The sequence below is a fragment of the Pyrgilauda ruficollis genome, unplaced genomic scaffold (assembly GCF_017590135.1).
Source record: "Pyrgilauda ruficollis isolate IOZ18807 unplaced genomic scaffold, ASM1759013v1 scaffold12, whole genome shotgun sequence".
In the NCBI taxonomy this organism is placed as follows: Eukaryota; Metazoa; Chordata; class Aves; order Passeriformes; family Passeridae; genus Pyrgilauda; species Pyrgilauda ruficollis.
In genome coordinates this window covers 2,414,463-2,430,773 of record NW_024510321.1, presented here as the reverse complement: position 1 = coordinate 2,430,773, position 16,311 = coordinate 2,414,463, and the positions used below count along the sequence as shown (strand labels likewise).

At 45.9% G+C, this 16,311-nt stretch overlaps 1 protein-coding gene across 2 annotated transcripts in view; it reads left to right on the top strand.

Annotated features, from left to right (window-relative positions):
• LOC121364634 (mitogen-activated protein kinase kinase kinase 3-like) overlaps positions 1-16,311 on the top strand; it is a 77,362-nt gene that overhangs the window by 15,874 nt on the left and 45,177 nt on the right. For both annotated transcript variants that reach the window (XM_041488055.1, XM_041488046.1), the window contains exon 2: positions 4,905-4,984. In XM_041488055.1, the coding sequence (XP_041343989.1) occupies positions 4,981-4,984 (4 nt within the window). In that variant the 5' untranslated portion in view covers positions 4,905-4,980. The remainder of the gene's footprint in view (positions 1-4,904; positions 4,985-16,311) is intronic.

Genomic DNA, 16,311 nt, shown 5'->3' with positions numbered 1-16,311 from the left:
CGATCTTAAGCCATGGAACAAATTACCAACCTCGTATGAAGAATCACAAGTCACAGAAGTTTAAGTAGAGTGATAATTAATTAATCACCGGGTGAAAAAGTGGAATTTTTTGGGATTTTACTATAGGGGGTCTAGGAGGCAAGATGGAGGGATCTGGGTGTTGTCCTATTCTTCTTCCTAGCCTCCATCTTCTTGGTGATGTTGGCACATTTGGATTGGTTTAGAATAGAAGTAGACAGTCTAACATAGGTGATAGGTATTGGTAAATAATGGTAAATAAAGTACACGTAGTTCAGAGTATAAAATGCAGACACCAGCCCAGGGGCGGGCAGTGTGCCCTTGACAGACCTGGTGAGCAGACCTCTGCAGGTCAGAAAAAAAAAATATTTTAGATAATAGATAATAAACAAACAACCTTGTGAACCAGAGCCGATGAATCCCGACTCTTTCTTCCAGCATCGGGCTGGGAAAAAGGGACTCTCGGGGTCATCAGGGAACCCCAGAATTCCCAGGGCTGGCTCCTTCCCTGAGCTCTGCTGGTCTGTGCTTGTCACCTCCAGCTCAGCAGCCTGAATAAAACCTCAGGGGAGGTTTTATTCTCCTCATCTTGGCTCGTCGGGGTCATCAGGGAACCCCAGAATTCCCAGGGCTGGCTCCTTCCCTGAGCTCTGCTGGTCCATGCCTGTCGCCTCCAGCTCAGCAGCCTGATAAAACCTCAGGGGAGGTTTTGTTCTCCTCATCTTGGCTCATGAACTTGTCCCTTGAGCTCTCTGGGGAGGTACACCTGCAAACCTGGTTGCACACATGTCTGCAGAAAGTCCATCCCAGCTGCATGCTCCTAAACATGGGATCAGAGAATCATTTAGGCTGGAAAAGAACTTTTAACATCACAGAGTCCAAACAGTAACCCAGAACTGCCAAGTCCATGATTAAGCCATGTCCCTAAGTGCTATATCTACAAAGATGCACAGTCTTAAATTGCTATTTTTTTACTTCCCTTGCATGGTGTATCCTTTGGATAACCTGGGTGGAAAATGCCATGAGGGCAGGGTCTTGTGTGTCTGAATTGAAACCAAAATTTAGCTGTTTTTTTGTGTATCCCAGAATATGAATTCAAGTTCCAGGGCAGTTCTAAGTACAGCAGGTTGAAGGGTCTGTAGCGTCTAGAGAAAACTATAAGGATGAGGTTGGGATGACCAGAGAAAACCTGTAATATTCCAACCACTTTGGATCCCTCTTTGCCAAGCCTGCAGGCTGCCTGAGCTATCAGCACACATCCATTTGTGTTCTCACCATTAAAACAATCTCATTTGCTTCGCTGTTGTTTTTTACACTACCCTAGCGCTGGCCTCTGAAGCTTTTTGAAAATAACATTTACAATAATATTTTTAACAGTTCCGTAGTATACAAAACTCCAGTGCTCTGGCAGCACTCCCGGAAACTTGCTGAAAGTTAATGTGGTCAACTCTTAAAAAGGAGAGATTTTTTCCGCTTGACTCTTGCTTGTTAAACTCTCTGAGCCCAACATGTTCCCTGCTGCTTGAAAAAACAAGGAAAGTCCCAATTTTAGCAATGCTACTTTGAGTAGCTTTCCAGCCGAGCCCTATTTCAGGGGCAACTGTGGCTTATTATTTTTATTTATTTTTTTTTTTACAGTGGTGTGTCCCTATACCTCCAAACCCAAGTGCTAAGTGGTGCTCAGGCAGGAATGAGTAGGTGCTGCTTTCCTTGGAAGCCTGGGGGTGATAAACTGCAGAGGGAGATGCTGTTTGCTTTATTTGCTTGTGCTGCAGTAGTGGCAAGACATGCTGACATGAAGTCTGTGTTTTGTGGGAGATGCTGAGCCTCTGCAGGGTAAGAACAACTCTTTTTGGGGTAGGTGATACTGTAAATCCCATATATCAATAGCAGCCTGCAGGTGACTCCAGCTCTCAGTGCTGGGCTGCGCTCTTCCTGCTTTCCTAACCTTCATCCTACATAATTCCTCACAGTAAATCTCCTGGTGCCTTTGCTTTATCTTCCCTTACATCCAGGAGAAAAGTCACACTTCTCCATCCTCTCCTCCCCTGCTTTGCTTTCTGTAATTTAGATCCACAAAGGCAGGAGTCATGGATGCACAGACATGGCATAGCTGAACTGTTGTCTCCCTTGAGCTCAGTCCTGCTTAATCCCTTCCCAGCCAGGAGTATGGGATGAGAACAAGAAAAGCAGGGATTAATTTTCAAAGTGGATTAATAACCTTGCATACATCTCTCACGTAGATACTCATGCCCTGCACTCATGGAGCTGTAAAGAAGTTTAAGCCACTCTGTCTGCAAAGTTCAGCTCAGGCAAATCAAAACTGATAAACAATCAATTATTATTATATTATTATGATTACAACAATTCAATTATCATTATACCATTATTATATTAATTATTATAATAGTAATTCAATTATTATAATATTATTATTGCTTTCCCCTGGATCAGAGCACCTGTACTGAGCTTTCCTGCAGGTGAAGTCACTTCCAGCAGTTCCCTGAGCAGACTGGAGCAGACAGAGTCTTGCACGCACAACACAAACATGGAATACATTGCCCTGGGAGCCAACACCTTGCTGAGCTCTCTCACTTCTTGCCAGGGGCTTCCCAGGGAGATTTCAAGTAGATTTACAGAGTTCTATGGGAGGGGTGCAGTGGCCAGTGGGAGCCCAGTTTCAGGTGCTCACTGGTTTTGTGTCCCAAACTGCCAGCCCTGATCAGGGAGCTGAGTGGGAGGAGAAGCTGCTTGGAACAGCATCTGTAGGAAAAGGATTTTCCCTTTTCTTTGCCTTCTTATTTGTTCCCCCTCCCTGTTTTTTAAGGGACAGAATTTGTACTAGAAACAGGAATTTGTCCTTCTGGAACAGGAAGCTGCTGGTATGTATTTTTGGGAAGCCACGGAAATCACCAGTGTTTGCAGTCCAGTTTGAAGGCTGGCTGTCCTCAGCACTGAGGACATTTAGCATTTTCTGCTAAAACAGAAAACCCTTCTTTCTCTTGTGTATCTGGGGAGATTTCCTGCCCTGTGTGCAGGGGCTGGTTTGCTCACCAGGGTGGGCAGTGGGGTCTCAGGGGTTTGCTGGGGCAGAGGTGATGGAGAACAGCACAGGGGAGGGCTCTGCTGATGGAAAGGTCACCTGTTTTTTCCAGGGCTCGTTTGCACAGTTCCTGTGGATGCTTGTTTTTGTGACTAGATATGGTTTGGAAAGGTCTGGAATGTCTCCAGGAAGACATTAGAAAAATCTATTGCTCTGATAGGAGGGTTAGCCTGGGCTGTCCCAGGAATTTACAGTTGATCCAGGCTATCTGCCTGTGGCCCTCAGTGTAAATTATGCGCTCAGCTTAATTCCTGGAAGTGTCACAGCACTTTTGAAAGCAAAAGTGAAGGTTTGGGCCGTTTCCTCCTCTTGTTATAATCAGATTTTTCGCTCTGCTTTCTTGCTGGTTTTCTGCTCCCTCTTGATTCAGTGTTGCACAGACTGACCAGTTCTTTCTCTAGGTAGGATTTTTAACCATTCAAGCTGTTTGGTTACTTCCTTGGCTCCTCCTTGGTGCTGGAAATGGACAGAGCAGAGAAGCTGCAGGAGAAGGAACAACTCAGGGACGCTTGGATGTCTCTGCCTCTGCTGCTCTCTTATCACCTTCCTTTCCTGCTTGTCTCTCTCAAAATAGGTTGGATAAATATCCCTGTGCTCGCCAGCACTGAGGCACCAGAGCTGCAGAAAATCCTTTTAATCCGTGCTTGGGACCGTTCCTGGTCCTCTTCGGATTTGTGGCCGTGTTTGAATTGATTTGACTGAGCCAGGAGGTTTCCAAAGTGCCTTTTCCTACCATTTCTGAGCAGTGCCTTATTTAACACTCCAGGATCCATGTCAGTGTCCTGGAGCACATGGCTCTCATTGACTTCAGGGCAACCTGCAGTGGCTGCAGGGCAGGGATGTCTTATTCCCTGGGCAAGTCTGATCGAGTTCTTGAGGTGTTTCTTCCTTTTCTTGTGCTATCACACAGGTTCATCACCAAGAAATCTGAGGGCTTACCAGGCAGCTAAAGAGGAATTTGATGTTGTCTTCTGTCACAGTGTCCTTTAAAAGGTCCCCATCTTTAGGTGGATTTTGCCTTTGTTCAGTCTAAAATGTGGCTTTTTTAGTAGTGAGCAGGACAGGCTCCAGCGGGCTCAGGCTTGCTTTAGTTTCTTGGTGGCCAAAAAAACCCAAAAAAACCTCCCTGGGTGCAGGAGTTTGGCTGAATGCAGGATGGCAGGTCACTGAGCCCACTTCTGTGCTGGTGTTGGGGGCAGATTGAAGGCAGAAGCTCTGGGAGGGCTCCTGGGGACACACTTCCCATGAGGGATGGACGGGGCAGTCACTGCTGCTGAGAGCTGTCTGCACTCAGCTTTTAACCCATGCAGTCAGAGGAAGGCTGGTCCAGCCTTGGGGAACCTTGGTTGCCATTTGGAAGGCCAAAATTTAGGTTTCTGCTTTGATTCAGGGCTGCTTTTGTATGTCCTGCTGTCAGTCTGTTCCCCAAGTGAGTGTTACCCCACAGGGATGCTGTGGAATCTGAAGTGTTAAAGAATGGTGTTGCTTTAGGGTTACATTAATCATGTAAAAACACATAAAAATATCTTGTAATTAAAATGCTCTGTTCTTAAGGAAGTACAAGTTCTTTAAGATTCCCCAAGATTTTAAAACCATTAAGGTCTCAGGTTTGTGGTGTTGTTACCTTTGGTGTGTGCAGAGGAGGGCAGACTCCTGGTCTCCATCCCTAAATAAGGTTTTCCTCTTTCCCAGGTGATGGTGGGGAGAGGCTTTGGGAAGAGTGGTCCATGACCCTGTTGTCATGTCAAAATTAATCTGTAACCTCTGTGTATGTTCATTACAGGGTGGATGCTTGAGAGAGGAGGATAAGGCACAAGAGTCTGGGACCGGTGGAATGGAGGCCTGATGTAGATGGAAAGATGGGTAAGAACTGGATTCCCCTGGAGAATCAATTTTCTGCAGCCTGGTAATTTGGATTGGGACTAACAAGCGTGGCAACAGGCTGGGAGAAATTGCAAAGATGCTCTGACTATTACATTGATTTCTGATTTATGTTTAGCATTTTAATGGTGCCAAAATTGGACCAATTTTCTTCTTATTCTGAGCGTGATCTGGTGGTCATGTTCTAGGTGGAGTCTCTTCCCAAGTGTGCCTGGTATTTCTCTGCAGAGCATTTTCATTCCCTGTAGATCTTCTCCCAAGGAATTTTCTGTTTCAAACAAAGCTTGAATATATTGCTTTTCTAAGTGGTGACCTGGATTACTTCCACCATCTCACTCTTCTGCTGGAATAGTTGTGTATCAGATGCTCTGTGGTTCTAAGCACCACTGTTTATTAGGTGGGAATTATTTATAGTTCTGGAGGTACATAATGGTTTCCATCTTATCTTTATAGATAAGAACTTTCTCCTAAAGAAAATCCAGTCTGTCAGGAATTGGGACCACTTGGAAGTGCTTAAATGGCTTCCTGGCCTGGTGCCCCAAGAAAGGAGAAGAGATCTTGGAGGAGTCCTGCTCAAAGCTGAGCACTTCACTTGCACATTTGCAGCATTTACATGAGTTCACCCAAAACTTTTCAGGGATGGCTGAAATTATGCTTTAAAGAAGGAGAAGAAAAGAGGAGATATATGTTAAATTTAGGGTTTGTTCTTGCAGATGTGTAGAATCACAGAATGGTTTGGGCTGGAAGGGACCTTAAAGATCATCTCATTGCAACCCCCTGCCATGTCAGGGACACTTTCCACCGTCCCTGGTTGCTCCAAGCCCCATCCAGCCTGGCCTTGGACACTTCCAGGGATCCAGGGGCAGCCACAGCTTCTCTGGGCAGCTGTGCCAGGTCTCAGCATCCTCACAGGGAAGAATTTCTTGCTAATACCTAGTGTAAATCTTCCCTCTGTCAGTTTGAAGCCATCCCTCATTGTCCTGTCACTAACTACACTCAAAAAGCCTTGTACAAATGTGATTCAGAGTTTGGTAGTGGTCTGAATTTAGAAAATTAAAAGTGTGGAGCCACTGCCACACCTTAAGTGTTTGTGCTCCCCTATGGAGAAAGGAGAAGAGTGGTATTTACTCCATCCTGGCTTTATGTGTTGTTTTTGCTCTTTTCTCTGTTACCTAGAAGAGAGATTTTGTGGGTAGAGAACTAATTTAAAGCTAGGTTAAAAAAAAAAAAAAAAAAAAAAAAAGGAAGGGAAGAGAAGAGAAAGTCCAGATCTGCTTCTTCAATATAAAGAATGACAAATTTCAGTTTAAAATCCCTGGTGACTAACCCCAAAAGTTTTTAGAAACATTTTCACTTGGAAGGCAAAAGCCACTGCTGTGTCAAGGCAATGTGGGTTATTTTAACAAGGAAAGCTCAGACTTGCCCTGAGCACCAGCAGGGAAGGAGTTGCTGGCTCCAGCCCAGTTCTCAGGAGATTGTAAGTTTATTGATTTCTCATACAGAGAGTGGTTGATAGAACCTGCTCAAGGGGCCTTCAGCCTGCCAGCTGCAAATGTAATATGGGTGCACCAGGGCAGCATTAATTGTGGGAATTCTGTAGTGAAGAGAGGTGCTGTGGCTGGTTTTGGGAATTTTTGGAGTCTTGTGCAGGTTTGGAGTTCTGCTTGCACTTGTGTGTGGGTGGAACACTGTGCATGTCCCCTCACCAAGGTGTCATTGCTGTGGCTCATCACCAGCTGCATCCACACCTGTGTGGGGTTAGATGTGCCAGGATGTGTCCAGGTGGGATCAAGCTGAGATCCTCAGTCTGTGGGGATCAGGTGGGTGAGGAGCTGTGTGTCCCCATCAGTGTCACTGAGTGGTGTTTGTCTGTTACAGAATCACTGCAGTAGCTTTGCTGATGCACAGCAATTCGGGCTAAATTTTGAGGGTTCATTAGTTTCACTTCTCTCCCTCTTCCTTGTATATGTGTTTGTGTATTCCATGCTTTGGGATGAGGGAGCATTTTCAGTGGAAGTGCAGGGAATTTGCAGTCACATCATTGATTTCCTTCTGGAATTTTCCTTCTGGAAATTTCCTTCCTCCTTTCCTTCAGAGGAGACGTGTTGGATGAGGTGATCTCTGACAGCCTGTTCCAGGTCTACCTTTTTTTTTTTTTTCTTCTTTTTCCAGGATCCTATTTACAGTCTGCTCAATATCTCAGAGTTCAGCACAGCGCTGTTCACTGCTAGACATGTTCTAGGGAAGTTGCATGACCTTGCATGGAGACCACAAGACGGGAAGTGGGGACTTCTGGCGTCTCTGTGTCATGCAGTGCTTGGACCAGCCCTGTGCAGCCGTGGTATCCCTGGGCTGTTGCAATATCTGCCAGCTTGGGACCAGCCTAAGTCCTTGGCATTGTGTCTTTTTATTCATCTTATAGTTCATTTCCATCTGCAACCTCTCATCAAATCTCTTTGTAGTTTGGTCAAACGAGTGCTTAAGACACTTTTAAAGGTGTCTGCATCTTCAGTGCAACACAGTGTAAAAACCCTGCCCAATAAGTATGAAAAATTGCTGTGTTTAAATATGACATCACAGTAAAAGTAATATTAAAAAACCTGCAGAACTTGGTACAAAAAGCACCAGCTTGTTTGTTGATCAAGTTTTGCTCTTTTTGTTTTAAAAATGATTTAAGCATTCTCAGTTGTGGTTATGAAATGTTGTGTGTGTGCATGTGTGATTGTGATGATAAAAACTCCAGGGAGGTTGATCTGTTCTGCTCGGTGGACATCCATACAACTCAAAGGTTTAGGTCTTCAGCGCTTTGCTGGGGAGAGTGTGACTTCTGCTTCAGCAGAAAGGTCATCTGAGGTGTGGGAGATGGGAGAGTGATATTGTTTATATGTCTGACTTGACAGAGTGTGTGTGACTGCAGGCTGGGCTGGCAGAAGGCAGAAGCTTGCTGAGAGCTTGTTTGAACAGCCTTGGCATGGCCATTCAGCCCAGCTGGGTTTTTTGGGGGCTGCTGAATCAGAGAGGACTGCTAGAGCTGGTGGGGCAGAAGCAGAGCCTGTCCCATGGAGGTCTCAGCCCTCCCATGCTGTGTTTTCCTCATTCCTCAGCAGGCAATGCTTTCACTCTTCACTTCCTTATTGCTCTCAGCTTTCTCTTTGTATGCTGAGAGCTATCAAGGAAGAATTAATTCATGTTGGATTGCAGCACTTTATGTTATAATAAGACACGTCAGGCTTTTTAGCTCAGGTTTTGTTCTTTTTGAGAGGTGTCTGAGTTAAAAGGTGCCCGTGGTCTCCTTCTCCCTGTCCCGGCGCTGCACCCATTGTACCCAGGGCTCAAATTTAGGGTGCTCTGGGCACCTGGGGAATGTGGGATTGGACCTGCATCACATCTGGGATGTTGCAACTGTTGCTGCAGCAACAGAATAGGAATTCATGGGCTCTGGGCTGAGGCTTTGAGCACTGAAGTTGCTGGGCTGGGAGGGAGAAGGAGTTCTTTATGATCCCTCAAATAACCTTCAAAGGTATCAGAGTCAGTCAGGGGAAATAACTTGCCAGTTACATTTCTTTGCTGGGTAAACATTTTTCTCCTTTCAAGTGTGCTCAAGAGAGAGGCACAGGTTGTGGGGAGAGGTAATATCTTTTATTAGACCAAATGATAGAGGTGGAAAAAAACAAGCTGCCTTTTAGGCACATAAGCCCTTCTTCAGAAGGAGAAAATTTTAAGCTTAGCAGGGAAACTGCTGGAATAATTGGCCCAAGTTTAATTCAATTATGTTAATCCATTGGAGGAAAATTAGCGTTTGTGGAGCAAAGGGCAGAGTTAGCAAAAAAGCTGTGAAAGTTTCTTGTGGGATGAGAAACCTGGTACCTTGAAGTGGTGAGGAGTAGCAGAGCTACAGGCATGCAAAAATTTTCTTAAATGTGGTTAGTTTTGCTTTTTAAGATTCTAACTCCTGCTTGCAGCTCTCCTAGACTAACTTTAATTCACAAAAGCCAACGAGAAACAAGGGGTTTGTCATGAGCAGTGTTGGGTTTATGGCAGAGCTCAAAGATCCTGTCCCCTGTTCCAGCATCCCAGTCACTGCCTGGGTGTGAGGGGCAGCAGCTGTTTCCCCAAACCCTGCCCTCTTCAGCAAATCTTCCTCCACCAAAAGCCACCCAATTCCAAGCCAGACATTCTCCCCATTAGCCAAGAAGGGGTGCAGGCTCTGAGGTGGCTGCACCTCCACAGGTTGTGCTGCTGGAGGTGGGGAGCTGAGAGGAGGAAGGAGAACGACTGTCAGGATGTTTTCCTGGGGGAAAATTGGCTTCTTAGCTGGACTTCCACCACCCTCCAAGCCTGTGGGGATGTAGAGGGGGCTGGTGGTGATGGTGGGGCTGTGGAGGGGAGCAGGGTGTGCAGAAGCTCTGCCTGTGGCTCTGCTCCCGTGGAATTTTCCTGCGCGCGGCGCTGGCAGGGATGGCTATTTTGGGACTGGAGGCTTGTGGTGAACCACAGATGTAACCTTGCTTTCCCTCCCTGCTGAGCTAAACCAAACACCTTCTGCATCCCAAGTCCTTTTCCATTGCAAAAGTCCCTGGTAAGCCTCTGGGGCGAGGGAACATGGGCACTGTGCCACGGCACAGCTCGTCAGGAGAAATTTCTTCTGTGATTTGTGGCCTAACCACTGAAACTTCCACGGGTGATCAAAGTTGCCATCCCAAATGCTTTGGGTTTTTTGGTGTTTGTGGGGTACTGATCACTCAGTTTTAAGGGCATCTCTCTCACCTCTCCTAAACTGAGGTGCGGTCCCAGTAACTTTGCCTTTGGTTTTTCCTGGGGAAATTCAGAGGGCATTGAAGTTCTTCATGATCTCACTCTGGCTCTGAAATGGGTTCTGCCATAATACAGAATTTATGAGCCAGTTTAGTCTCTTTTGCTGTTTTCTCAATGCTCTCATTAATTGACTGGAGCCTTAGCATGTCTGTATTACATCGGGGGTGTTTGCTTGTTTGTGTGCACGAGTATTTTGGAGACTGGTTGGGTCCTCTCATTGGTGATTTGATTTAGTTATAGATGTGATACATATTTATTATATTAAAAATAACTGGTTTAGCTTTTTTAAAACAGATTTTTGTCTTCCCCTTTGAGCCCATTCCTGAGCTCTGATTTCTCTACTGTATTGTAGGGGGATGTAAAAGGAAGGGTTGTTTTTGATCTAAACACAGTCTCCAGTTCAGCTATGCAATTTTTCCGGTAGCTGTAGGGATCACCTGAGAGCTAGCATGGATAGAGGGGGAATAGGAGGCAGGAACTCAGTTTTACCCCCAAGAAAAGGGGTGTGTGGGATAGTGTAACTGTGCCCTAAAGCCACAGATGTTCTGTTGGGCACTTGGTGTGATGGACCTCTGTAGCTGTCCAAAGCCTCTGATGGGTTTGGTTTTGTTTCTTTTCACAAAGCAGTTACTGATGGTGCCATAGAAGTGAAATTAAAAATCCAAACCAATGTCATTTCTGGAGAGCAAGAGTTGAGCATTGATTTGTCAGGTTGAGAATTAATAATCTCCTCTTCCTGGTGTCCCCTTTAGCATCATAATTCTCTGAGAAGAACAAACGTGCTTACAAGAACCCCCAGCACATCACAGCACTGGTTTTCTACGTGAGTTTGTGTGTCCTGAGCTCAAGGCATCAGTGAGCAAACTCCTGCCAAGAAATCCAGCATGTTAGGAGGGTCTTTCCTCACTTCCTCCTGCATAATTGCTCTGCTCGACCTGCTGGGCTGTGCCCTGCCCTTGAGTCCTGCCCAGGGGTGACCTTGGCATCCCTTGGGTGGGGTTGCAGGAGGGAGAGCAGCAGCAGCATCCAGCTGCTGGTGAGCTTTTGCTGACTTGCAAAGGGAACGTGCTCCACTGGTGTGTCTGCTGCACTGCTCTCTGCTCTGGAGGAGGGTAATTGGATAATTTTTCTCTTTATCAGACTCTGGACACGGCTGCAGACAGTGGCAAAACGCTTTGTGCGTGTGGGTTGAATTTATGGGGAGGTTTTTCTGGATCTCACTAGGTGGGTGCAGGCAGCACTCTGCTTGCCACAGATCATTCACAGACAGCCCTTCCAAGGGGGTGAATTGCACAACAGTACTGCCTGTCAGTGTCTGGGTCCCTTCTTTGCTTGCTTGGAGGCTTTGTTACAGTCCAAGTCAGGCTCCTGAGCCTCTGGCTCACTGGGCTCCTTCCTAGTATTGACTGGGACAGTCAGGGATGGTACTTAGTTACTAATTGATCCCTTCTGTTAAGATTCAGAATAATTTCATTTAGAAAAGACCCTTAAGATCATCAAGTCTGTGCTGGTTTGGTACCTTGGCCCCTGGTGTCTTGTGCATGTCTGGATGCTGGTGGCTGCACCTGCCTGTTCACGGTGTTTGCAGGCACTGCAGAAACCCAGGTCTGGGTTTTTCTTTGTCTCCAAGCTTCTTCTTTGTCTCCAAGGTTTTTCTCCCCTCTGGCTTTTGGAGAAAAGGCAGCATTTATCTTCACAAGGAAGTTCTTTGACGTGTGCTCTCACGTGGGTGAGTGCTGTCCTGCTCCCTGGACCTGGTCTGACACTGACCTTCTGGGAAGGCAGTGGGCTCTGACAGGTGTGGGCTTCCACTGGAACACGTGGGCCAGGTGTGCTGTCAGCCCCTGCTCACACAGCAAACAGACATGAAAAGGTGCTTTGGCCACTGAGCATTATGTACTTCTTTGCTATTTCCTCTTGATAAAAACAGCAAGAACAAAACCAACAAAAAACCCGAAATAAAAAAAAAAACCAACAAAAAACAAACCCAAACAAACAAAAAGAAGACTAAAACAAAACAAAAAAAAAATGAAATAAAAAAAATCCCTGGAAAGAGCTGCAGAAATGAGTGAAGTATCACTCTAGTGGCAGAAACTGTGTTATTTCCATTTACCTAAATGAAGAAGGGTTAAAAGGAGATGAAATCACAGTCTGTGAGTACCTGGAGAAGATGGGCAGTGTCTGTCAATAGAGGGGTCTCTAAGATACAGGGCTATCAAGATCTAATGAACAGAATACAAAGCCAGCTGTATTCTCAAACTGGAATTGAGATTGTTGCAAAGAGGGGTTACTGGAGCAAGTGCATGAGCTCTGCAGCTAAGGCTTTCTGAAGAGGCTGTTCTGGGTGATTCCAGGTCAAGGCTGGGATGTGGAGGCTGCTAAATGAGTTGCTGTGCCTTTTGTATACAGCCAGGAAGGCCAGATCAAGTGAAGTCCTCTCTGAATTTAAGCTCCTTTAATGTGTTTAGCTCTGGCTGCAGACTCGTGTGGTCTTGATCAAGGCTTTTGTCTGTCTCTGATTTCTGTCCATCAAATGAGACATAAAACTCCCTTTCTGAGAGTCTAGCTGGAATTCCATCAGGACAGGGACTGCCCCTTGCAGGAACTGAGTGATGCCAGGGGAGTGAGTCCTGTCTTTCAGTTCAGGGTCCCTTTGCTAACTGATAAATGTTGTATACAGTTGATCCAAAAATGGTGTGTTCTCAAAAAAAACAGCAAAAAGGAAAGGCTGATGTCTCTTACGACCAAATTCAGCATTGTCAGAGTCATCCTCACGTGGCTCCATATTTTTTTCTCTGTGTTTTATTACATTTCAGTATTTTTGTCACTGTATATTCAAAGTCTAGCCCATTGAAAGGGCTTTTACTGGAGGTGACAGTGTTTATTTGTGGCTCCCCGTGCTCTCTTCATCGCCCTCTCAGCTTTCACAGAGCTCTCCCCTCTGCCTGGGGACATCCCCAGTGGCTGCATCACCTTCTGGAGAGGTGGAGGGTACTGCTGGAGTTTACAGAGGCAAATGCACCATCAGCACCAGGGCTGTGAAAAGCACAGTGGGATCTTCAGTGACCACCAGTGGTCACATCTGTGGTTTTTCTCTGCACCGAAGTGCCTGCAGGGCCCTGAGGCTGCATGCTCCAGCCTTGCTCAGGGATGACTCACAATATTCTTCCCTCCTGCAACGCCCAGGGCTTTTCCCCCACTCTTCCCAGCCCAGGTTCTGCCTAGTGTGTGTGTGAGGCCCAAATCAGAGCTCACCATGTTTTACAGGATCTGCTGTGCTCCTGCAGGCTTTCCTGTGGGCTTCATCCAGCTGCTGCCTTTTTAATTTTTTTTATTTTTTATTTCAGTGTTGAAGGAAGCAGCTTCATGGAACTGCCATAAACTGCCTCTTAGCAATGACCTATTAGTGCAGCCAACAATAACAGCAGTGTCTAGACCATCTGAACACAGCTAAATTATTCCTTTGTCCCTTCTTCATTTGCTTTCTCTCCTGACTCTTGAATTGTTTTGGGTGGTCCGTGTTGACCTTCAGGCTTTCTATTCCTCCCTTTTGCAAAATTTTTTTTTCATCTTTGAGCAGTGAACTTGCTGTACTAAGACTGAAAGTCCAGGTTCCTCTCTCCCCCACGCAGGCTGGAACCAAGGTCACGTAGCAGCACTGGAAACGTGTCTCTGAAGGGCAGGAGATGTGTCATCTGCTGGCTCTTTGGTGTCACTCCCTGGTTGATTTTGCCAAGTAGCCAAATGCCCCAGATTCACAGCATTCCCAGAACGTCTGGGTTGGAAGAGACCTTCAAGACCATGGAGTCCAGCCCAGCCCCAACAGCTCAACTGAACCCTGGCCCCCAGTGCCACATCCAGGCTTTGTTAAACACACCCAGGGATGGGGACTGCACCACCTCCCCGGGCAGCCATTCCACAACTTTATCACCCTTTCTGGGAAAAACTTTTTCCTGCTATCCAACCTGTATTCCCTTGGTGCAGCTGGAGGCTGGGTGCTCTGGTTGTATCAGTACCAGATTCACACTGGCAGTGCCTGGGACTTGCAAGTCTTAACATCTTGCAGAACTGAAAACCTGATGAGAGAAGGAGGCATTCTGGTTTTGATAAAGGATCCTGCCAAAATGGATGAGTGTATTTTAATAAAAATATAAACCCTGTCTACTGGAGCTTCACTGGTCATTGCTTCTTGGGAGTGCTCTTGGCTTTCTGCTCCTGTGTGTTCCTCTCTTCTGTGTGGCTATGGATATTTCCCCCACCCCCAAACCCCTGGGAAATTAATAACTTTTGAAACATCTATTATTTTTGGTTGGAAGTGATCCTTGGTTGGATGGGCTGGCAGTGTGATCAAACAAGCTTTGTCACAGGAAGCTGATTTAAAAAGCAGAAAATTAAGTGTGTTGGTGGAAAGTAGAGAAGAAAGGAGTTTCCTACTAAGGGAAATAGCTGAAACCTGAGGGTGGAAGAAGAGACATTGGGGACGAGGGACAGTACTAAACACAATTTATTTTTATGTTTCATCTTCGCTGTCTCTATAATCAGCTTTTCTCTGTCCTGATCTTCCGTGGTAGAAATAATCCTGTTTTCATGTTGTGTTGGAGATCAAGTGGGATTTGTTGTACAATTCATCCTGTCAACCCACAGTACCTTAAGTGAATTTGTGCAAAACGATGCCAGAGTGGAGCTGGGCCAGGAGCTTGTCCAGGAGCAGGAACCTGCTCACGTTGCACAAAGATTTCCAGGAGTCTCCCAAGTCCACAGAGCTCCAAGGATACTTCATCAGTGTTGTGCAACTCACAGATGTTTTGTTCTGGAGCCATGGTAGAGCCTGGGGAGGTGTTTGCTGTGCAGCCCCAATGCTGCCTTCTCACAAGGCTGAAGAATATTTGGGTTCTGCCAAGGCTGGATCAGGAGAACAGGATTTCTCCTGTCCCTTGGGCACGGGATTCCTGACAATTGGCATTTTGTCCCTGGTTGAGCCATCCATCCTTCACCCTCTCCTGACTCAAACCCAGCCAAACAGAGAAGGAGCAGCCTGTGACACCCCTTTTGCTGGAAAGGCTTGGGAGTGGCATTTGGATTTAATTATCCTGCTCGCTTCAGTGCTTGTTTGAATTTTGACTGCACTGGCTGAGCTGGCTGCGTCTTTCCATGGAACAAAGTCCTCCACCCTTCTTGGGAGTCAGCTGGGAGACCCCAGGAGCAGTAATTAGGATGGGCAAGAGGTTCAGTCTGGAAAGGATCAGTGCCTGTGCAGAGCTGTCCTGGAGAGGACTGGGAAGTGTCGGTTTTGCAAGAGATGATGCAAATTGTGCTGCTGCTCAGAAGTTGCTTCAGAGCCTGGTGTGGGGGCTTTTGTTTTGAACAGTTGATGCTTTGGTCATTGCCTCCCAGAAATCACAGCTCTCTTGGAGTAAAAACACGCTGTTAAAAGCAGCAGGAAAATACTTCAGCACATAGAAATACATCAGTTGAAGGAAATATTGTATTTCTGCTTGTGCTTAAGTCTTTTTTCACCCTCCAGCAGCAGAAAACAACCTTTCCTGCTTGGATAGGAAGAAGTTTCCTTATCTTATTTTGCAGCAGGGATGTCATGGATGTGGATTTTAGTTTTTTGACAACCAACACTCATATTTTGTAATTTAAAATCTTCAGATGCTCTTCAGAATGCTCTTTTGCATCAGTTTCTTAGTAGATAAAGGAAGGAAAATGCTGATTTGACACTCAAATACAAGAAATATGTTCTCTTTCCTTTTTTTTTTCTTCAGTACCTGATTCAGGACAGCTGGAGCTCAGTTTTACACCACTTGTTCTAAGGCCTATTCAGTTGATGTTTGGGTATTTCTGTACACCAGGTGAATTTAAGCAGTTACTGAAAGTGAGTGGATTCTCCTGTGTTTGGAGAGATGCAAAAAGTCACTTCTGGCAGAGCATTTTAGCCTGACTTCCTAAGAAATGTGACTTACCATGAGCTGGGTTTGCAGCCCCAGGAATTTTTAAACCTGTGTTTGGTGGACTCACAAGTCTGTTACAAAAAAAGTTTTGGCAAGATTGATGTGTAGATAGAGGAGGAAGACAGTGTGATATAAACCAGGGCACTGGTGGGTTAACCAGGGATTCCTCTCCTAAAAGATGGTGCCAGGGAGGTTTGGAGGTGGGAGAGGGGTGGGGAATTGGGTGGTTTGACTCTGACTCTGCCTGCTGGCCCTGTTGGCCCAGGCATTACAGATTGTGTTTTGTGTCAGGCAGCTCAGGAAACTTTTGTTGTCACTCGCTGGAAAAAAAAAAAAGAAAAAAAAATGGAGGGGGGGGCAGTGAGTGGCACTGTAGAGATTAAAGCTTTGGTGGAAAATTCCTAGAGGGTGCTGTAAGGGGGTTTTGTTTTTGTGGGTTTGTTTTAGCTCATCCCTCCCCCTGATCCCTTCCCCCTCCACAAAAAAAAAAAAAAAAAAAAAAAAAAAAAAAACACCCCAAAAAAAAAAAAAAAAAAAACC